The sequence below is a fragment of the Haliotis rubra genome, unplaced genomic scaffold (genome assembly GCF_003918875.1).
Source record: "Haliotis rubra isolate DU_JTF1 unplaced genomic scaffold, ASM391887v1 Scf452, whole genome shotgun sequence".
Classification (NCBI taxonomy): Eukaryota; Metazoa; Mollusca; class Gastropoda; order Lepetellida; family Haliotidae; genus Haliotis; species Haliotis rubra.
This window is the reverse complement of record NW_025767138.1, coordinates 115401-138761: the sequence shown is the minus strand read 5'-3', so window position 1 is coordinate 138761 and position 23361 is coordinate 115401. Positions and strand designations below refer to the sequence as shown.

The 23361-nt window shown below is 38.9% G+C and overlaps 1 protein-coding gene across 1 annotated transcript; it reads left to right on the top strand.

The window, feature by feature from the left end:
- Positions 1-2100: 2100 nt before the first annotated feature.
- On the top strand, positions 2101-23093 carry LOC124289933 (probable U3 small nucleolar RNA-associated protein 11). Its single transcript, XM_046726602.1, has 8 exons — positions 2101-2248; positions 2510-2571; positions 4041-4143; positions 4849-4965; positions 8198-8291; positions 8570-8700; positions 22353-22463; positions 22952-23093. The coding sequence occupies exons 1-8, from the start codon at positions 2189-2191 to the stop codon at positions 23036-23038; spliced, it is 765 nt and encodes a 254-aa protein (XP_046582558.1). The 5' UTR covers positions 2101-2188; the 3' UTR covers positions 23039-23093.
- The last annotated feature ends 268 nt before the right edge of the window (positions 23094-23361 follow it).

Sequence of the window (23361 nt, the reverse complement as noted above, 5' to 3'; positions counted from 1 at the left end):
CCAACCCCCACACACCCACACCCTCTCCAATTAAAAAAATTGAAGGGGGTGACAACCATTATTGGCATGAGTATATATACAACGGTATGTGTGGACATTCTCGACACATTTCATGGTGCATAGACTAGCATTTGCTTGTACAAGAAAATCTTCAGCTATTTTTGTAGTATGACATCGCCTTTTGGTTAAAAGGGGCTCTTATCTTTCTCAAACACAAATTCGAGACCATGAAAATATTGCAAGAAACAATTTGTTTTCCTGATGTCAATAAATATTGCGGGTGTCCATGTCACATGCAGCTTATACTATGAAAAGATTTTTGCTTTTTTTTTTGCAATTCCATGAAGGTGAATTTGAAGGGAAAAAAATGGCGGTCATCTAAAACAATATGATTAAGATTAAGATTAATGGTCTTTTTTTAAATAGATATTTGGGTATTGTGTTCGCGCTTAACCGTATTTGGACTGAAGCACAAACTACTCTTGTTGCACAGAGTAACATGGCTTTGTACAGATATAAAAAAATGGTGATATACCTGGTCAAGATGTGTTAAAGACATATGATGTTTCTAAAGTTTGTATTGGTGTATACGTACAGGGTATTTCATACTGCAAAGTTAATGAAGATGTACATCATACAAAGAGTAAATGGTTTCTGAAACAACAAACAATACAATGGTTTTGGGGAGTGGTGCAGCCCCTCTCCAACTTGTATATACCATAAGGGTTATCAAGTACTGGTGCAGTTTACTGCATTTAGACTTGAACAAATTACCTCGCCAAAGCTGTTTGGTGCTAAAATAACTCTTGTCTCACCATATGGGCAACTTATATCAATTTCCTTGGCTATACAAAGTTTGGATATGAATATGGATATGGATATGGATATGGATATGGATATGGATATATATATATATATATATATATATTGTCAACACAACATGTTGGCAATGTGAATATATTTGTTCGCCTTTCTGAACAAATTACATTTGACAATCTTCAACAATCACGATCTATTTCTAGCCACAATTTATCTGATAAGTTTATTTTGTGTATTTAAAATCCCTGTTAGATGTAGCAAATTATGTTTCCCTCCCTATCCGTATAGACCTGAGACTATGTGTGACACGTTCAGATCTAAACTTGCAATTGATTTTGAGAGATAAGGATATATTTGATAGAAAGTGGAAGACCTTCTATAGAAGGTGAATTCATGTCTTGCTTCTCTGTGAGCGTTTAAAGAGCTATGTATCTCAAAAAGTATGTCAAGTCTCAGACTGTAACGAAATCATCTCATCGGAAAACTGTTATGTTGTTTATAACACAAGCATATGTATATATTGATATAGAATACACAAGCTAAGAGAAACCTAACCACTTCTTTAACATGCGTGATTCATGCAACCAAACGATGCCCGTACAGGGGGCCTTTTTACTGAATAAACTGTCTGTCAGTTTTTCATTAACTTTCAAGGCTGACACCGTCTTGTACCTAAACGAGGCCCATATTCACTGACCATATTCACTGACAAAACATCTACCCATATACATTATTGCATCATTCGCGACAACTATCAAATTTGTAAATTCGCCAAAATCTTTTTCTCAGTTCTCTTTCTTGTATGTACAATTTCCACATGGGTACAACGTGTGAAGCCCATTTCTAGTGTCCTCCGTCGTGACATTGCTGGAATATTGCTAAAAGCGGCGTAGAGCCATACTCACTCACACACATACACTCACTGTTTTTCTGATGACAGCTTATGTTTATGGGATATAAAGAAGAATATCTCCATTACTTCAAATTCAATTATTATTTTCTTTGTATTAAAAAACATAAATGTTTTATGTAGATTGAATATGAAAATTAGTTATTCACTGTTTTCTTTTTGCAGTACTCCAAGATAAAAAAGTTTTTGTACATGACAGACACACATGAAAAACATGAAACTTAAAACCAGTATTTAGCTCCTACGTATATATAGTGCTCAGTGCTGTCAGAGCGTTAATAGCAAGTGTTCACTGAAGCAGACAGAATGAACTGAGTTTCAGCAATCCTCAGTTATGTCCCCTGTTGAAGCTCTCTTGAGAATAAGGGCTAAAAATAGCCAACTTCCGTTCTCTTTCTCACACGTGAAATATTGTGTGTTGATTTAGATAAAAGCATCTTCCAGACTGAAACTACAACCATGGCGTCCTTTACGAAGGCAAACAAGGCATTGCGTCGGACATACAAAGAAAGGAGTCAGGTAAAGTGTTTTCAAACTGAGAAATGTCACACGTTTATTTATATGATGGCAGTATTGCCACGAAAATAGGAGACGTAAGCATGGCCAGTGTTTACAAAGTTTAGATATGCACATGCGTATAATAGATTATATAGATATCATACATCGACTAATTGGATATCATGCATTAGACTGTTCTAGTAAATTTCACGACAGCGCATGTATTTGTCAGATCAATCCGGAGCAATTGAATGAAAACTGATGTATACAACTATTTTTCAGCCTGAATCCCGAGCAAAATTGGGCATGTTAGAGAAGAAAAAGGATTACAAGGAAAGAGCAGAGTAAGTACATGTTGCTGGAATTCTTTGTGAAATTTAAGTGTATAATAAAAACAAACAAACTATTAAAACGACAAGCCCAGGTATCGATTCCCAGGAATTATGGGGAGTTTTCTTCTTTTATTGAGACAGTGTAAACAACATTGTCAACTCAAGCATCAATTTATTCTGGGAGTCTTACAGACTTTCTGATCGTCTCCAATCATTTTGTGTGGCATATACAGTCTGTTTGAGTCAGAAACGGACCGATGAATTGCAAATTTTATCATTGTACAAAATTGCCACAGAAATATAAATAGTACACATGTTTATCATTTACTAATACCCAACAGCTTTCTTATATTTGAAAATTTTCCGGACTCCATCCAAAAAGTTGTTTAAGAAACTATCATCATTGAAAATGCAAAAGTTGTTATCTGTTGCGGCGGGGTGAAACCGCAGAAACGGAACAGCCAGTCATGGCGGGGGACATCTCAAAATCTATTCCGGGAGACCTGTCAGTTCCTCGTCTGTCGTAGTGTCATAGTCACGACTTAAAGGGATGACGGACTGTAGAAGATGATTGAGTGATAAAAGCTGTAGTATTGAAATTCAGATAAATAAACACAATAAAGTTGTATCATCTGTTAAAAAAAAGATTGTAAGAAAAAAGGTCCTTGGTAAAAATTAGATATTTAGATAGGTCTTTGATCTTTAGATGACATTTAGAAACATGAAATACTTACATTTTGTGCTTATAACGGACCGATTAGATATTCAAATTGATCTTTGATCTTTAAAACAATGTTTTCAAAGGTATGAGTTGTAAGTGTCAAAGTGTCCCTGCACGGTTTTTTTGTCACTGATTATGTTGTCAGTAGACATTAATATTCATCAATACTCTGTAGTAGGAATAAAGCTGAAAACCTCTGTAATGTATACAGGATCGATCTATTTTACATTTGTTGTATGAATATACAATGCATAAAAATCAATAAACCCTATGAAAAACTAAAAAAGACTGTTTATTCTTTTGTCAAAAAATCCTGTTTCAAAATAGGACTTTTTTCCGGAGGACTCTTTTTCCTAGGTAAATTTAGGACTTTTTTCACGAGAACTTTTCTTCACACACCTAAACAAAAATGAACTGGTCAATCCATGACCATGCATATCACAAAACTGAATATGTTTTGTACAGAAATGGATAGCCCTTCCCCATCTATGACAACTAAACACATTCGAAGAAAACTGTATTCATATACAGTAGAAATTTATATGATTTGAGACATTATTCATTTCAGTTGATATCTATAGCAATGACCAGGAAATGATAATTGACACTGTAAATGCTGTGTTGTTATGGATACAGAGAATCAGAAACATTACCATTCATACTCTGTTAATACTACAACAGAGGTTAGTGTAGGATCGGTAACAATCGCTGCTGGCACAAATCTGCAAGATAGTGACCATTCCGCATCTGTTTGTTCCAGCGATTTTCAGAGAAAACAGAAAACGCTGAAAGCTCTGAAGCGCAAGGCTGAGGACAGAAATCCAGATGAGTTTTACTTCAACATGGTGAAAACTCAGAAAATGGTAAGATAGTTTTTCAATGTTACTGTTGACTACTCATCTACTCATGAAGCATATTCAATTTGGCATGAATTTGTTGGGGTGGGTGGATTTAGTGCAAACAAAACACCCTGTGATAGTAATGCTGTTAAGAAATGTTTGAAGTGCAGCATATGCATAACATAACATACTAAACAAATAACATTGGTTATTCTTGTGTTGTGGGTTTTGGGCACTTGAGGACATCGGTTTTCTCGAATATCGCATGAACAGCTATAAAGCACATCACTAACATAATGTTATTTTAAACAAATGCTGAGTATTTACAATGTGTGTGTGACACTTGTAATGGCAAAAGTAATCACTGCCATTTGAAAACAAATGACCTGTGATGACATCCAAGTGAGTGAGTAAGTGAGGGTTTTTGACAATTTTGGCAATATTCTGGGTACACCATCAATAAGCTTCACACAGTTTACCCTGTGTGGAATCGAACCCACATGTTCAGCATGAAGAGCGAATATTTTAACCACAAGGCTACCAGACTGGCCTGATGACTTCCCCTAAAATATCATCTGACAATAACTATTGTTTAAAAGGTACAAAGTACTTCTATTTCTCACCTTTTGTAATCTGGCAGAGATGGAAAGGTCATGCTTATGAAAATACGTTTCATTCATGAATATCAACTATTTAGGGATATATATCATTTTGTAATTGCCCCATCAGGATGGTGTTCATCAGAGACGAGAGAGTTCAGAGCCGATGAACACCGAGGAACAGCTGAAGCTGATGGAGACGCAGGATCTGAGATACGTCAACTTTAAACGATTCACAGAGAAAAAGGTATGTTAAGTAGATCTGTTGTAACACTAAATAATAGGAAAATATGTCACATGTAATCCATGCTCTTTGTGTGGGCATAGGTGGCTCTGTCTGCTTAACCGTCACAATTTACTGTACAGACTTAGCACTTACAATATAGATTGATAATTGGAGCTCAGTAATCATTCAGTAATTGATTGTAATCATAATCACAAACCCCAATCACAAAACATGTGTGGACAATAACAGTGTACAATCATATCATTATGCAAACGAAACATTCACCGATTAATACTACCATCAAGACAATCAAGTGACATACACTTGAGTATGTTGTTTAGAGTGCACTTTTACGGGATGGGGAACTGCATCAGTTGTTTATGTCTTGATTTAACAAACATGACAACAAGAAACATACTTTCTAAAGTTTAATTTAATGTTGTAGTTTCTGTGAATAGCGCTTTGTGTTCTGAGCCAATCGATATGCGAAATCATATGATTGATCGATTATTCGGTCAATGGCTCCAACACCAGTTGTGTCCCATGGTCACACCAGAAACCCATGATTGTGGCTGTTGTTGTCATGGGTTTCATGAAAGCGGTAATCACTTGCATCTGTTTGAGATTTTCTATTAGTGAGTGAGTTGAGTTTTATGCCGCACTCAGCAATATTCCAGCTATATGGCGGTGGTCTGTGAATAATCGAGTCTGGACCAGACAATCCAGTGATCAACAGCATGAGCATCGATCTGCGCAATTGGGAACCGATGACATGTGTCAACCAAGTCAGCGAGCTTGACCACCCGATCCTGTTAGTTGCCTCTTACGACAAGCATGGGTTACTGAAGGTTAATTCTAACCCCGATCTTCACGGGTGGATTTTCTATTACATGAAGCTGATATGCTGTGATATAAATAGATTATAGTTAGCACTATTAAACCCATCTCACTCACTCATTATGCTCTTTGTAAGAACCAGCTAATGATAACTGGTGTTGTTTGATGCTCATGCTATCACCCACTGGTATTGATAGTTTGTAGCAGAGTTGGTGATATATCTCAAACATATATAATATGGCCACTTATATAGTGCTGAACCCCACGCCACACAGACATGCTCTAGGCGCATACAACATATGGACATGGTATACCCACGGTAACCCACACTACCTGTGAGGCGTTAGAAGGTCAATAGTCATATTACTTTTCCCAACGGGTACCCATTTGATTTATTGCTAGGTAAACAGAGGCGATCTTGAACAAACTCACTTGCCTAAGGTGTGACCACATATATGAACAAGACTGGCATGCCAGACAGACAAGTAGTTACAAAACATTGTCTTACACATTATATAAAATCACTGCCTATATGGAATTCTACTTACAACATATTGGATGTAAAACGCATAAAGTTTAAAATCGAGTATTAGCTCAGGTTTGCTCAGGTTTGATGTAGTTCTTTCCACTTATGTGAAGACACATGTCAGCATATATGACTCTAAAGAATTAAGGGAACACTTGATGTTTGTATAGTAAATGTGAAATGGCAAGTAATATTAAAAAATGTGTTTTTTAACTTCTAAGGAAAGCAAAGAAAAGACATATTTTGAAAATTATGGATGTATGGTTTGTAAATCATGGATGTATGGATATGTATCCACTGAGTATGATATTTTGCTAGTTTGTGTATGCTGATCCGATTGTTGGTATTGTTTGTTGTTTTACGCCGCACCCAGCAATATTCCAGCTATATGGTGGCGGCCTGTAAATAATCCAGCCTAGGCCTGATTTTGAATCATAACTGAAGGATCTTGACACAAATGGATGATGATGTATCCACAGAACAGGGATGTGGTCAAAGAAGCCCTCTGATTGGTCGATGCTTGGTAAGGAGACATTTACAACTGATGCTTTCTTTTGAGAAGCCATTGCTGGAAAAACGTTTGATACATTTCCAAGTCAAGCAGTTGATGAAAGTAACACATCCCACAAATTTAAAGAGAATGTGCAGATTTACAAGTGCTGACCAATCAGAGGGCTTGCTTAGATCACATCCCAAAATTGGATTTTAATCGACTTGCAGAAATAACAATTAAGAATTGGTAGGTGCCATGAGTGGTGCTCAATAGGCCAATCATCCATGATTATGTTTACATTAAGTTTTAATCGATTGCATGCGATGTTAGCTTAGCGATTGATAAAGCATGCGGATGGGGTGCACCGAAGTGTCCGGCCTTGTCATGATGTATTGTACTGTGAAGCATTTTGAGACACGGGTCATCTAAAATTTAGATTTGAACATTTTTTTGAAAATCTTTAATCCTCGCAAAGACACGAAGGCCTGACCTCCCGATCCCGTTAGTCGCCTCTTTCAACAAGCATGGGTTGCTGAAGACCAATTCTAACCCTGATCTTCACGGGTCCTCTTCACAAGGAATATTAGTATGTCATGTTTCTGTTTCATGGGATGTATTATCACACATGTAGTGTCTGTTTGGCAAGGTGTTTGGCAAGGTGTCTTTTTCATGCGGTGGGGTAGCCTAATGGTTAAATCGGCTCGAAGAGGTTTGAATCCCCACATGGGTACAATGTGTGAAGCCCATTTCTGGTGTCCCCCGCCCTGATGTTGCTGGAATATTGCTAAAAGCGGTGTAAAACTCAGTCAGTCAGTCAGTCAGTCTTTTTCATGCTGTGCAGTTGAGAAACAATAATAAGAATGTTTAATTCAAAGAGTATGCTGGTTGCACTGTAAGTTTAGGTGTATGGGCCTACATCCATGATGTGTAATGATGTGATGATGGATTAGTCCTGAATGGGGAAAATTTGTCACTCACCTGGAGGACGCTTTCAACATGGATCAAACTGCTTCATGCCACAGCCAGTTTGGTTGGATTTTAAAAATAGAGTAATAGATGTGCAATGTCCTGGACAAACCCATTCTTTACACCTGTGAAATATATCATTTCATATTTTCGGGGCTAAGGATCATATTGTGTTAATTGCTAATACCAAAACATCAATACCAAGTGGGGTAAAGTAAGTAAACAAAGGGGCCAGTGTTTCAGTTTGTTATAACAGTAATTCCTTATATACATTTGATTAAGTTACATGGCAAATGGTCAGGACCCCAAACTCAGGTTATTATGCCTGTTAGTATGTTATAGGCATAGTTTACTGTATGTCAGTAGGACATCTTATGTTGTTTATTGTACGAGGGATGTTTTGGTCATGTTTCTGTACTTGTGGTTTTCAGAAAGTTGAGAAGCTGAAGTCATCACTGCAGCTGATAGACAGCGAGAGCAAACCCAAAAATAAACACATTGTCTTTGTGGACAGCAAGAAAGAAGGTGAGCTGTTGCCAAAATGTTTCATTATCTTGATAAGAGCAGTTTGATACAGACTTCTGTCATAACATTGCAGAAATGGTCAACCAGAAATTGATCCTGGCTGTATAGTGTGTATATATGGTTCCTGGAAATCAAAGTGGCAGTGGCTCTTGTTTATTTCACAATGTGATAGGTTCAGTTCTTAAAGGGTGAGACATGTTCCAGTGTGTTCCAATGTGTTAAAATAATTGATAACCTTCACTGAGTCCAAACTTTCAACAAATTTCTCCTTTTTGTAGCCAAGAACTTTGATCCTGCCAAACATTTTGACACCCACCCAGCATTTGTGAACAGAGCTTACAACCGTCCAACTCGAAGCATGCTGGAGTCAATGGACCTTAGTAAGATGATGGATGAGGAGACGCTGAAGGTGGGTTCTAGCTGTCACATCAGTGTCACAACCTGCCTTGTCACAGCCAGCCAGCCCGGTCACAGCCCTGTCACAAGACAGTACCAGCTCTGTCACATGACACAACCAGCTCTGTGTCACAAGACAGCTCTGTGTCACCAGTCCTGTCACATGTCACTGTCACATGACACTGATCACATGACCAGCCCTGTTGCCTAGCCTTGTCACATGACACATGACATGACACAACAATCCAGCTCATGTGTCACAGCCACACCGGTTCACATGACACAGTCAGCTCTGTCATGACACAACCATCCCTGTCATGTCACAAACCAGGCCTGTCACATCAACCAGCCCTGTCACATGACACAACCAACCCTATCACATGCCAGCTCTGTGTCATATTGACACTGACACAGCCAGTCCTGTCATGTCACAGCCATGTCACATGACATAACAAGCCCTGTCACATGACACTGCAAGCTCTGTCACATGACACTACAAGCTCTGTCACATGACACAACCTGCCCTGTCACATGACACTGCCAGCTCTGTCACATGACAACCAGCCCTGTTGCATGTCACAGCTAGCCCTGTCACATGACACAACCACCCTTGTCACATGACACAACCAATCCTATCACATGTCACAGCCAGCCCTGTCATGTCACAACCAGGCCTGTCACATGACACAGCCAGCCCTGTCATGTCACAGCCAGGCCTGTCACATGACATGACCAACCCTGTCACATGACACAACCAGTCCTGTCACATGACACAACCAACCCCTTTCACATGACACAACCAACCCTGTCACATCACAGCCAGCCCTGTCATGTGACGCAACCAACCCTGTCATGTCACAGCCAGCCCTGTCATATGACACAACCAATCCTATCACATGTCACAACCAACCCTGTGACATGACACAGCCAGCCCTGTCATGTAACAGTCAGCCCTGTTATATGACACAACCAACCCTGTCATGCCACATCCAGCTCTGTCACATAACACAGCCAGCCCTGTCACGTCACAGCCATCACTGTCATATGACACAACCAACCCTGTCACATGACACAGCCAGCCCTGTCATGCACATCCAGCACTGTCATATGACACAACCAACCCTGTCACATGACACAGCCAGCCCTGTCATGTCACAGTCAGCCCTGTCACATAACACAACCAAGCCTGTCACATGACACGGCCAGCTCTGTCATGTCACAGTCAGCCCTGTTATATGACACAGGCAACCCTGTCACATAACACAGCCAGCCCTGTCACGTCACAGCCATCACTGTCATATGACACAACCAACCCTGTCACATGACACAGCCAGCCCTGTCATGTCACATCCAGCACTGTCATATGACACAACCAACCCTGTCACATGACACAGCCATCCCTGTCATGTCACAGCCAGTACTGTCACATGACACAACCAACCCTGTCACATGACACAGCCAGCCCTGTCATGTCACATCCAGCAGTGTCATATGACACAACCAACCCTGTAATATGTCACATTCAGCCCTGTCACGTCACAACCAACCCTGTCACATGACACAGCCAGTCCTGTCATGTCACATCCAGCACTGTCATATGACACAACAAAACCTGTCACATGACACAGCCAGCCCTGTCATGACACATCCAGCACTGTCATATGACACAACCAACCCTGTCATGTCACAGCCAGCACTGTCATATGACACAACCAACCATGTCAAATGACACTACCTGATCTGTCACATGACTCAACCTGTTTAGTTTATTCTTTGACAGATCCTCAAAAGCCTTTTTCAATACCAAAGATTGTTTGTGTTCTGCAATAGTAAAACATATTTGGGACTTGAGATTTAAAAGAGTTACACAGTTCAATATGACTGTGTCTATGAACACATTTCGAGTCATCAGTGTGTCCAGCTTCCAATATCAGACAACTAACTGACTGAACTTGAAGGGAGTATCAGCAAAACATTTGCAAAACATCATTTGATAAAAGGAGAATTAAAACATGATCTGTTAACATTAATCGATTCCATTTATAGTGAATGAGATATATCGATGCTTTTCGTAATATTTCTGCACATTGTACCCATGTGGGGAATCAAACCTGGGTCTTCACTGTGATGAGCCAATGCATGAACCTCTACTTGGTCTTTCATTCAGACCCTGAAGTAAATATATCCAAGAAAGCCCACGCAAGTCCAGATTTCCACAGTCTCAGGGCTCCTTTTCATTATACTTTATTTTTTTACTTTGAGCTTTTTTCTGTAACATATGTTCATTTCAGAGACTACTGTTAGTCTAACCTCAACCCTACTTATTTGTGTCCTGATCATTTTGTAATATTTTTTTTTTTTAAACAAAATTTCATGTTTTTTTCCTGTTGTAAATTTATGCCACATTTTTCTTTTGAAAAGTAAAATCTTTCACTTTTCCCAAGGAATATGTAGAAAGTACGTGTGCCACTGCATGCTTAGTGCAAAAGTATCTGACAATCAACAAATTAAATTTGCGAGTCCCACAGTGACATTTTTAAGACTCCCATGTTGAACTGACCCCAGAAGCATCGTAGTCAGCTGCTTGTTTGCCCCTCACGAGTTAAGGGACATTTATACAATAACATTTCATAATAACACAACTATGGCAATCAATCATACTGTTTGGGACAATTAGTTCTGAAGTTCATGGACCTCATAATCGGCCATTTTGGAGATATAAGGGAAATTAGCAATTTTTATTTCATTACCACTCTCGTCTGCATAAACCCTCCCAAAGTACCCCCAGGGGTGACTGGGTGATCAAAGGTTATGTGTTAGGGCAGATGCCTCACAGCTTACCAGGAGAGAGGGCCAGCTTCTGCTGTCTCTGTGATTGGTGAATCGCTTCATGTAATTTGTCACATGCATTAAATGAATTGTGCAAGTGAAACCATGGATAATTTTCACAAGATTAGTGGATATAATCTGTCAGGTTCATTCTTGATATTCACGGATAAATTCCACAGCGATACTGACAGTTTTCATTTGAGCTATTGGGTTTTCAGCCTATTGTATTTTCGCAAAAGCTGAAAACGAAAAGCTCAAATTGTATTTTCTCGGGGCGGTGGGGTAGCCTGAAGGTTAAAGTGTCCGCTCGTCACTCTGAAGACCCGAGTTCGATTCCCCCGTACAAGTTTGATTCCCCCATTGTGATATTGCTGGAATATTGCTAAAAGTGGGGTAAAATCATACTCAATCACTTTTGTATTTTCGTATGATGTTTTGTGTCAAGATATGTAGTGAAGGACAACTCACAGTCTTCGTGGACTTATTTTTATCCGGGACTGCCTCCATGGTGTAGTGGTTAGAGCGTCCGCCCAGAGAGCGGAAGGTCGCAGGTTCGATCCCCGACCGCGTCATACCAAAAGACGTTAAAATATGGTACTTGTTGGTCCCTGTCTGGCGCTCGGCATTAATGGATACAACAAGGACTGGTTGACTCGGAGTCATTGTAATGTGTCTGAGTGGGGTATTCATGTTACACTGCGGCATGCTATCTCAGTGGGCTAGCACTGTAAAACCAGCCTCAGTCTGGGCTAGTACAAGCAGCCGCACATACACATACACATGCATGCATCGTCATATGAGCGAAATATTCTCCAGCGCAACGTTAAACCCAATTTCACCACACCTCATCTATTTTTATCCACATTGTGGGGGGTTATTAAAATACCCGTCTGTCCATGCACATTCCCCTTTTCTGGAGCAGAACTTTAAAACCATTCAATATTTCTTCACCAAACTTGGCACATAGATAGGTCTGGTAGTGAGATGGTGCCTTTTGGTAGTTTTTGAATTCTGAATAAAATATTTTTTGCATCTCCATGGCAGCAAGTTTGACTTAGACTGAATTTTGGGGAAGTGCTCCTTTCTGGAGCAGAGCTTCAAAACCTTTCAATACTCTCCTTCCACTTTGCTATATACACGCCAAAACATTTGACATAATCATAACTAGTAGATATATTAATGAAGAGTATTTTGCCATTGCGGGGGATATTGATGACTTTGTCTTCTTGTATTTAATTTGATGACAGTATTTCTTCTGTTATTTGTTGCTTTTCTTGATGTAATGCACTCAGACCTACCATCTCCACACAGTGTTATAGGTGGCCAAAGCCCATATTCCCTCTCTGGGTGTAACTGTGAATGTGTTAGGTAGGTCTATATTACAAACAAATTATTTGTCATTATCCATTTGTATCATTTTGCACATTTATCTGGTTGGGTTGTTATTGCATGGGAAACATAAAGCCAAGTTGGTGTTACACTGTCGTTACAGGCTGCTCTCTGTGCTCTAACACCAGGTGTTCCATTCTGTCAGAGAATGGTTTGTTCTACTACATATCTGTAGTAGTGGTGATTGAAATAATCGAAAATTGGTCGTAATGACTAAACGACCAAGCAATCGATAACATTTTGTCATAATTGAACACGAACACAAACACTTGTTTGCATTGACAATATTTATCACAAGGTTGGTTTTGTTTGTTGCGTTTCATAAGCACTACAAGCTCGTTCTAAGTCATGATTTAAAAATATGTTGAAGACTCCAGGAAATTTATGTTCCTAACATATTAGTCATCCTTTAAAGTCATGAAATTTGCCAAAACAACCGAAATAACTACATGTTTTTTCTTTATGTTGTGTACATTAACAAACATAACCAGGACAATTTGATAAATAAAGCTAACCAACTATTTTCGATGATTGATCGGTTGTAATGAACCAATCATCAATTATAAGATTTTAACCAATTCCCAACACTAGTCTGTAGCCAACTATGCATTAGTCTGCTATTGTACATTGTGTTTTGTTAAAATATCCTTTTGACTTTATAGGACTTTTCTAAATCTTGCATTTGGGAAAATAAATATTTTTGTGGCATTAGGTTCCAGTCTGTTGGAAAGTAAACAGAGATAAGTTTCACTTTGTTTATCTGCATATTTCAATGATTTGCATATGTCAGTAATTTGCATATTTCTTTTGCCGACCGGAACAGTTTGTTATGCACTGTTGATATTTTTCCTGGATATTTGCATAGTATTTGTGTAAAAATCTTTGTGTGCAACCTGTTCAGTTCACTGGAGCTTCAGCTGGATGTCAAGTCAATGTACTGTATAGTGCTACAGTTCTCTTTGAAGAGTTCAATCAAGACTGAAATATGAGAGTAGTTTCAGCAGAATATATTCATTTCTGAATTAGATTTGTCATTGCATTTGAATATTATTATTTCTACTGAAAATCTGTGAATAATGTTTTTTATCTATTTTGAGAGTTGGTTCACAAAAACACTTTACAAAAAAAGCACAACTAGATTGGAGAACAGAAAATAACATGAACTAAATATCTCTTTTTACAAATAGGTGTTAGGTGTGAAGAGGACATGTGAATGAAATTGTTGAAATCACTGTCCTTTGGAAGATGAAAACTGTCGCAGCGAGTTGATAATCAGTTGCCGATGGGGTGTCACTCACTCACTCACTCACTCACTTACTTCAAGCATCTATAGGAATTTGGGGGCCAAACAGTCCACAAACCCACTAATGGATAGACATTGTCTTCCGTTTCATATTTAATGTCATAGTTTGATAATAAATACTAAATTGCTACATTTTTGGAATTTAAACTGGGTTCTTTTTCGCACTCTCCTGGGCATTGCATTGTCATGAAGTGTATGGATATACAACAAAAGGATTTCATCATGATGCTTATTATTACTACTCTTGAAATAATACTTGCCCGATCATAATAAACATGATAATCAAGATAATGAGTAGCCACTAAGTGTACCCATAAACTGTAGTTATTCTGTTTTACGAATATTTTACCTCTATTCAAATACTAAATTCACTCCGCAAACATGCTGATTTATTTATTATCAACACTTCAATTACTCGCCACAAATAATCATAATTATGTACCATTCATAAACTGGAACTTCCGCAGTTTTGAAAAAAGGACGATTTCTGTTAACATGATTAAAATAACCAATTTTGCCCAAAAAATTCAATACGTTTAATGCATTGAGTCTAATGTAGCAAATCGTCAATCATGAAGAATTCAGCACTTTCCTGCATTTTGGAAATCAATCTCTTCAAATGACCACAAAGGCTTTAAAAATTTGGACATGAAATCTGTGAATGCTTCGTCAGCACTCCCATCCTATCCATTGAAGGGAGAGTGGTTCACTTATGTCGTACTTGTATTTATTTAGTTAATTCCCCTGGTGTAATCCATGGGTTGTGAAGAACACGCTGGGTATCGCATTTCAAACACCCTTTTATTGGACAGGGGCTGTACAGGGTCGCGTTTCACTCGTAGAATGGCTAGTCAAAACCACGCTGTTTTTCTATGAACCCGAGAGGCTCTTTTTTTGATTAAATGGTCGGCTAGTTTTCTTTGGACTCCTTGCAAGAGTTTGCTTAGCAATGAGAAAATATTTTCTCATAAAACTTTCTGGAGGGAGTTCCAATATTTTGTCAAAACATGTTATTTTTGCTAAAAAACTCAACATCTTCTTCAATCAGAGCTACGAACATATTGCAATAAGGGCTTTTCATTTTCATCCAATTTCTGACGAGCTCCTCGCCAAATTGGAGAAGAGAAAAGAGCAAGGGGGCTTTGATAAGCATGGTAGTGTTACCCTTTGTAATCCATTGCTCCATGGTTTAGCGATCGCTACTACGCGAGGGTGCTGTTTTGGTAATTGATCGACCTTTGTTTACACTGTAAGGCCTCTCATTGGGATCCCCGAGGGTCGGTGTGATGCAACGTCCCCTCGGAGGTGGGGGGCAGGCCCATAGGTGAGTCAGTGGTATCACAGATGGGATGACTTTGTCTGATTTAACTGGACGTTGATTGAATTTGGATGGTTTTCATTACGCTCATTTTGACCATTAGCCCCCAAGTGCACTGTGTTGACAAAAACAGTCAGCTGATCGGCAGCGTCAATTTCGATATTGATTTCGCAAGCCTCCCAAGTCCCATAGTGATTCCCCACGCTTCTTGTTGTCGGTTGAAGATTCCTCTTGATGGCGACTCGTTAATTTCTCCCCGACATCTACAAGGCATGTTTTGATGATCAGCATGCTCGGATGTTAGTTTCCCAATTTCAGTGTTTGTACAGTGGATGTCTGTCACCTCTGCACGTCTGTAGCATGTCAGTCATGATAAATTGCCCACGCCGTGTGATGGGCAGCTACAACCGAAGTCACAATGAACAGCCTGTCATGCAGATTTGCTTTCCATTGTTGCATCATGGGTATTAAACTGGCGTGGTGTAGATACACTTGAAATTGTGTTTTGGGGGCATTTTTGGTTTGTTTTTGACAAGCCATGTTTATTTCACATGTAGTCATGTCATTAAACGTGGCTCAACATCTCTCTCGGTCCTCCCTTTTTTTAATGGATCTATGGAGGCATATATCATACTGACAGCTGCGGTACTAAAGTTGGATTTAACAAGGGCTGCAACACAGTTACCCTGCCATCTGGTCAAACTTTGCATTTCTGGCAAGAACCAGCGTCTAGCCCGAAATACTGACAGTAAGCTGCACATTCAGAGATCATGGAGCCCAGACTTTGATTGGAGGAGAGGGGGTAACTAGTAGGTAGGCAGTAAAAGTTTCGGGCTAACTAGTAAGTAGGCAGTAAAAGTTTAGGAGATAACTAGTCAGTAGGCAGTAAAAGTTTTGGGTGGTAACTAGTGGGTAGGCAGTAAAAGTTTTGGGTGGTAACTAGTGGGTAGGCAGTAAAAGTTTAGGAGATAACTAGTCAGTAGGCAGTCAAAGTTTAGGAAATAACTAGTAAGTAGGTAGTAAAAGTTTCGGGTGGTAACTAGTAAGTAGGTAGTAAAAGTTTCGGGCTAACTAGTAAGTAGGCAGTAAAAGTTTAGGAGATAACTAGTCAGTAAAAGTTTAGGAGATAACTAGTCAGTAGGCAATAAAAGTTTACGAGATAACAAGTAAGTAGGCAGTAAAAGTTTAGGAGATAACTAGTCAGTAGGCAGTAAAAGTTTTGGGTGGTAACTAGTGGGTAGGCAGTAAAAGTTTTGGGTGGTAGCTAGTGGGTAGGCAGTAAAAGTTTTGGGTGGTAACTAGTCACTAGGCAGTAAAATTTTGGGTGGTAGCTAGTCAGTAGACAGTAAAAGTTTTGGGTGGTAACTAGTGGGTAGGCAGTAAAAGTTTTGGGTGGTAACTAGTCAGTAGACAGTAAAAGTTTTGGGTGGTAGCTAGTGGGTAGGCAGTAAAAGTTTTGGGTGGTAACTAGTCAGTAGGCAGTAAAATCTTTGGGTGGTAGCTAGTGGGTAGGCAGTAAAAGTTTAGGCAGTAAAATCTTTGGGTGGTAACTAGTCAGTAGGCAGTAAAATCTTTGGGTGGTAGCTAGTGGGTAGGCAGTAAAAGTTTTGGGTGGTAACTAGTTAGTAGGCAGTAAAATCTTTGGGTGGTAGCTAGTGGGTAGGCAGTAAAAGTTTTGGGTGGTATCAGTAACTAGTCAGTAGGCAGTACAAGTTTGAAAAAATTCTTTTACATTATGGCATTAAGTTCCCTCCAGGGTTCAAACCCATACTCCTTGAGTGAGGCACCAAATCGACCAGCATAAAGTCAGGGATCTTAGCCACTCAGCCACCGAGGTTCCCACAAACTGGGATGTAGACAACTGGTAGTCCAGATCACATACTTTGTGTACCCCTCTTAACAAGTGTAAACTGGCCAATGCCTAGAGAGTGTGTCTTTCAAATCCCTCATGGGAACGACACACAAATGTACTACAAGTTATACTTGAGTAAAAAACCCAAATTAAAAATAGGGATATAAACCTGAGACCATGATGACTTTGTAGCATACCTTGGTGCACAGTGAGTGTACAGTGTCATTTGACAGTGACCTGTTGAAAATTGGAAGAAACATTGCCATCCTTCAGTCAGTAAATGGCGGCGGTGGTGGGGTAGCATAGTGGTTAAAGTGTTTGCTAGCAATGCCAAAGACCCGGGTTCGATTTCCCACATGGGTACAATGTGTGAAACCCATTTCTGGTGTCCCCCACTGCGATATTGCTGGAATATTGCTAAAAGCAGCATAATACTAAACTCACTCACTCACTCACTCACTCACTCACTCACTCACTCACTCACTCACTCTCACTCACTCACTCACTCACTCACTCACTCACTCACTCACTCACTCACTCACTCACTCACTCACTCACTCAGTACGTCAGTCAGTCAGTACGTCATTACGTGACTTCACTGTCAAAGGAAAAAGGATTTGAGCAGTTCAACTTCATGCAACTAGAAAGAATAACTGCCGTTTCGTATATCACTGATTTCAATATATTGGCTTCCTCTATCTAGGTGTGCACTTCGTACATCATGTTGAGGAGTATCAAGAGTACATCGAGTCATGGCTTATTTACGACGTGAAGAGGTATTTGCATAAGCAAGTAGCAAACAAGGAGAATTAAAAATCAAGTTTAAACAATGGAATCTTTTTTCTTTTAACAGTTTTTGGTTTTTCATTTTATTTGTGTTTTACTGAAGAGCTTGCACTGATAACTGTTTCTTGTTAAATACACTGCAGTATAAAGCACTTGGAGCGACCAGGAAGTGTCATTGTGTATGACGATCAGTAAATTGTATTGTAGCTGTCTTCCAAAGTTGTTTCACATCATGCTTTTTGGGTTAAACTTTAGGCCATTTTTTCTACATGCACATTATTCCGCTCTTTATGCATACAAGATTAGGGAGGACACATAGAATTGACGTGCCTACAGAACTCATGGTGTGGTTAAATCTTGAGTGTTATTAAACTTGTAGATTTATGTTAGAAAAACTAACATGGACGCTGGAAAGAAATTCATTCAAAGTTTGGAGCAATAGTGGTTGATTTTATTCAGTCCCACAGGTATTTACCTCAGAAAGCTAATGAATGTTTTTGACATGCGTATATTCCACTGATATTCTACCCACTTCAGTGTTCGATCGGGAATGGTTTAGGGGATCATAGGGTTTGAACACAACTGTCTACAACACCTCACCTCACCTCACCTCACCTCACCTCACCTCACCTCACACCTCACCTCACCACACCACACCACACCACACCACACCACACCACACCACACCACACCACACCACACCACACCACACCACACCACACCACACCACACCACACCACACCACACCACACCCACACCACACCCACACCACACCTACACCACACCCACACCACACCACACCCACACCCACACCACACCACACCACACCACACCACACCACACCACACCACACCACACCACACCACACCACACCACACCACACCCACACCTACACCACACCCACACCCACACCCACACCCACACCCACACCCACACCTATTGTTGTTTTAACAACTAGTCCTACTATACATGGGAAAAGCAACATCTATAATTTTTATGTCTGTTCATAATTATGTTGGGGCGGTGGGGTAGCTTAATGGTTAAAGCGTTGACTCGTCACGCCGAAGACCCGGGTTCGAATCCCCACATGGGCACAATGTGTGAAGCCCATTTCTGGTGTCCCCCGCCGTGATGTTGCTGGAATATTGCTAAAAGCGGCTTAAAACCAAACTCAGTCAGTCAGTTATAATTATGTTATTTTTTGTATGAAAGTGCCTTCATTTTGGATATGTGTGGGGAATGTACTCTATCCACTTCTCCACAAAATACACTCTGTGGAATTCAATGAACTTATACATGGGCTTTCTTGGGACTCTAATGGTGTGCATCTCATATTTTGTTTTTGTATTTTATTGTTTTTTTGTAAGTTTAGAGACATTTGAACTTAATTACATTTTGCTGAATTTCTCTATGATGATAGAGTAGTAGGGGATGAAGTCTATCCACTTCTCCACAAAAACTGCTCATCAGAATTGAATGAACTTCTACATGTCTTTCGTAGGGACTCTAAAGGTGTGCATTTCATAATTTTTTTATGCAATTTCTTAATTTTGTCACTTTTACAGATGTTTGAACTTAGTTGAATTTTGTTCTATTCAGCCTGTTCGTTCCATCCAACAGGGGGTGTACGTTATCCACTTCTCCTCAAAAACTACTTTATGGAATTCATTTAGATTACACATGTGCTTTATAGGGACTCTAAAGGTGTGCATCTCATATTTTGATTTTGTATTTTATTTATTTTTCCAATTTTAATGTCATTTGAATTTAGATAAATTTTGTTGAATTTCTCTCTGAATATAGTGTTGTAGGGATGATGTCTATCCACTTCTCCACAAAAGCTGCTCAACAGAATTGATTGAGCTTCTACGTGTTTCATTGGAACTCTAAAGGTGTGCATCTCATACCTTGTTCATCCCATTTCTAAATTTTGTCACTTCTACAGATGTTTGAACTTAGTTGAATTTGGTTCTATTCATCCAGTTCGTCCCATACAACAGGGGTGTACTTTTATCCACTTCTCCTCAAAACCACTGCACAAAACTCATTTAGCTTAAATATGTCTTTTATAGGGACTCTAAAGGTGTGCAACTCATATTTTGGTTTTTGTATTTTATAATTTTTGTATGTTTAGAGACATTTGAACTTAGATAAATTTCCTGAATTTCTCTCTGATGATAGTGAAATAGGGATTAAGTCTATCCACTTCTCCACAAAAACTGCTCAACAGAATTGAATGAACTTCTACATGCCTTTGTAGGGACTTTAAAGGTGTGCATTTCATAATTTTTATGCAACTTCTTAATTTTGTCACTTTTACAGATGTTTGAAGTTAGTTGAATCTCGTTCTATTCAGCCAGTGTTCGTTCCATTCAACAAGGGTGTATTGCTATCCACTTCTCCTCAAAAACTACTTTATGGAATTCATTTAGATTACACATGTGCTTTATAAGGGGAGTCTAAAGGGCGTGCATCTCATATTTTGATTTTGTATTTTATTTATTTTTCCAATTTTAATGCCGTTTGAATTTAGATAAATTTTGTTGAATTTCTCTCTGAATATAGTGTTGTAGGGGTGATGTCTATCCACTTCTCCACAAAAGCTGCTCAACAGAATTGATTGAGCTTCTACGTGTGTTTCATTGGAACTCTAAAGGTGTGCATCTCATACCTTGTTCATCCCATTTCTAAATTTTGTCACTTTTACAGATGTTTGAACTTAGTTGAATTTGGTTCTATTCATCCAGTTCGTCCCATACAACAGGGGTGTACTTTTATCCACTTCTCCTCAAAACCACTGCACAAAAACTCATTTAGCTTAAATATGTCTTTTTATAGGGACTCTAAAGGTGTGCATCTCATATTTTGGTTTCTGTATTTTATAGATTTTTGTATGTTTAGAGACATTTGAACTTTAGGTATATTTTGCTGAATTTCTCTCTGATGATAGTGTAATAGGGGATGAAGTCTATCCACTTCTCCACAAAACTGCTCAACAGAATTGAATGAACTTCTACATGTCTTTTGTAGGGACTTGAAAGGTGTGCATTTCATAATTTTTTATGCAATTTCTTAATTTTGTCACTTTTTACAGATGTTTGAAGTTAGTTGAATCTCGTTCTATTCAGCCAGTGTTCGTTCCATCCAACAGGGGGTGTACGTTATCCACTTCTCCTCAAAAACTACTTTATGGAATTCATTTAGATTACACATGTGCTTTATAGGGAGTCTAAAGGCGTGCATCTCATATTTTGATTTTGTATTTTATTTATTTTTCCAATTTTAATGCCGTTTGAATTTAGATAAATTTTGTTGAATTTCTCTCTGAATATAGTGTTGTAGGGGATGATGTCTATCCACTTCTCCACAAAAGCTGCTCAACAGAATTGATTGAGCTTCTACGTGTGTTTCATTGGAACTCTAAAGGTGTGCATCTCATACCTTGTTCATCCCATTTCTAAATTTTGTCACTTTTACAGATGTTTGAACTTAGTTGAATTTGGTTCTATTCATCCAGTTCGTCCCATACAACAGGGGGTGTACTTTATCCACTTCTCCTCAAAAACCACTGCACAAAACTCATTTAGCTTACATATGTCTTTTATAGAGACTCTAAAGGTGTGCATCTCATATTTTGTTTTTGTATTTTATAATTTTTTGTATGTTTAGAGACATTTGAACTTAGATAAATTTTGTTGAATTTCACTCTGATGATAGTGAAATAGGGGGATTAAGTCTATCCACTTCTCCACAAAAACTGCTCAACAGAATTGATTAAGCTTATACATGTGTTTCATTGGGACTCGATAGGTGTGCATCTCATAGTTGCATGGATGTTTATTGAACTTGTTCGTGAATTTTGTTCAATTAATGATCTTTATATGTCTTATGAATGTCAGCGGGGCCATCCGTGTTCCTGGACACAATTTTTTCTTGTTCATTATTTTTATTTTTTTTTATGAATTGTTTTTGTTCTTTCATATCTGCACTATAATTATTCCTTGAGGGTCAGTTTATCCAGAGAGTAAGTTGATTTGAGGTCTTGAAGTTCCTTCGCGATGATTAATGGTAGCGCATTGATACTGGGAATAATATGGGATGTGGCGATTTTTCCCATGTGTGTAGTATAGACGTACTGTAGTTCACATCTTCTCCACATCCATGTGTTGATACTGTGGTTGTTTCCAGGACATCGCCGTGGCAACACACAAACGCTACAGTGAGTTGGGCAAGAGGATAGAGAGAGAGAGGGATCTGAGTGTCGTGGCAGACAAGATGGAGACCAAGATACATCTAATGGTCAGTTGATCAGACACAGCACAACATACTACCTGTTGATAGCAGTCATCATGATACACAAGAGTTTGTTACAAAGCTGTTGCACAGTTAATATAGTTGAACAAGACTCAAAAGCCATAAAGCCATGTATTTTGATAATCAGCACTTGGTAATTGAATATTGGGGTATTTAAGTTGTCCTGTGGTCTAAGATGCCCTATTTCCCTGTACAGAGTTGCTTCCCTTAGCTTTACCAGAATTCACTGGTCTTGGGTTTGAGATCTGGATGTACCGGTACACTATTTGAGAACAATTAATATATTGTTTGTCCATCAGCGCGATATGTCTAAAAGCTGTGTTTCAGTGAGAATTTATCCTCAGAAATTCTCGAAACATTTTTTCATTTGCAACTCAAGAAATGATTCTTTTTACATTTATTTCATTGTTTACTTTAAAATATGTTTTCAAGTAAATCTTTGTTTGGAGACTTTCATTTTTCTCTCATTTCAGGACAAGGAAGCTAAGAAGGAGAAGGTCAAGGACGAGACAAAGACTGCACCTGCTCAATACCGATGGAAGCCTGTCAGAAAGCGATAACTCACAGCTTGATTTTTGTACATGTTGTAAATAGTAAATAAATATTGGCCCATGATTTTCATGTTTCGTTATTTCAAGGAAAGCAGTAACACTGTGACAACAGCATAGCGTTAGAGTAAAAGACCCCTGAAGATCCGGGTTAGAATTGGTCTTCAGTAGCTCATGCTTGTTGTAATAGGTGGTCGGTTATTCAGGCTCGCTGACTTTGTGGACACATGTTATTGTATCCCAGTTGCGTAAATCAATGCTCTTGATGTTGATCACTGGATTGACTGGTCCAGATTCGATTATTTACAGAATGCTGTCATATAGGTGGAATATTG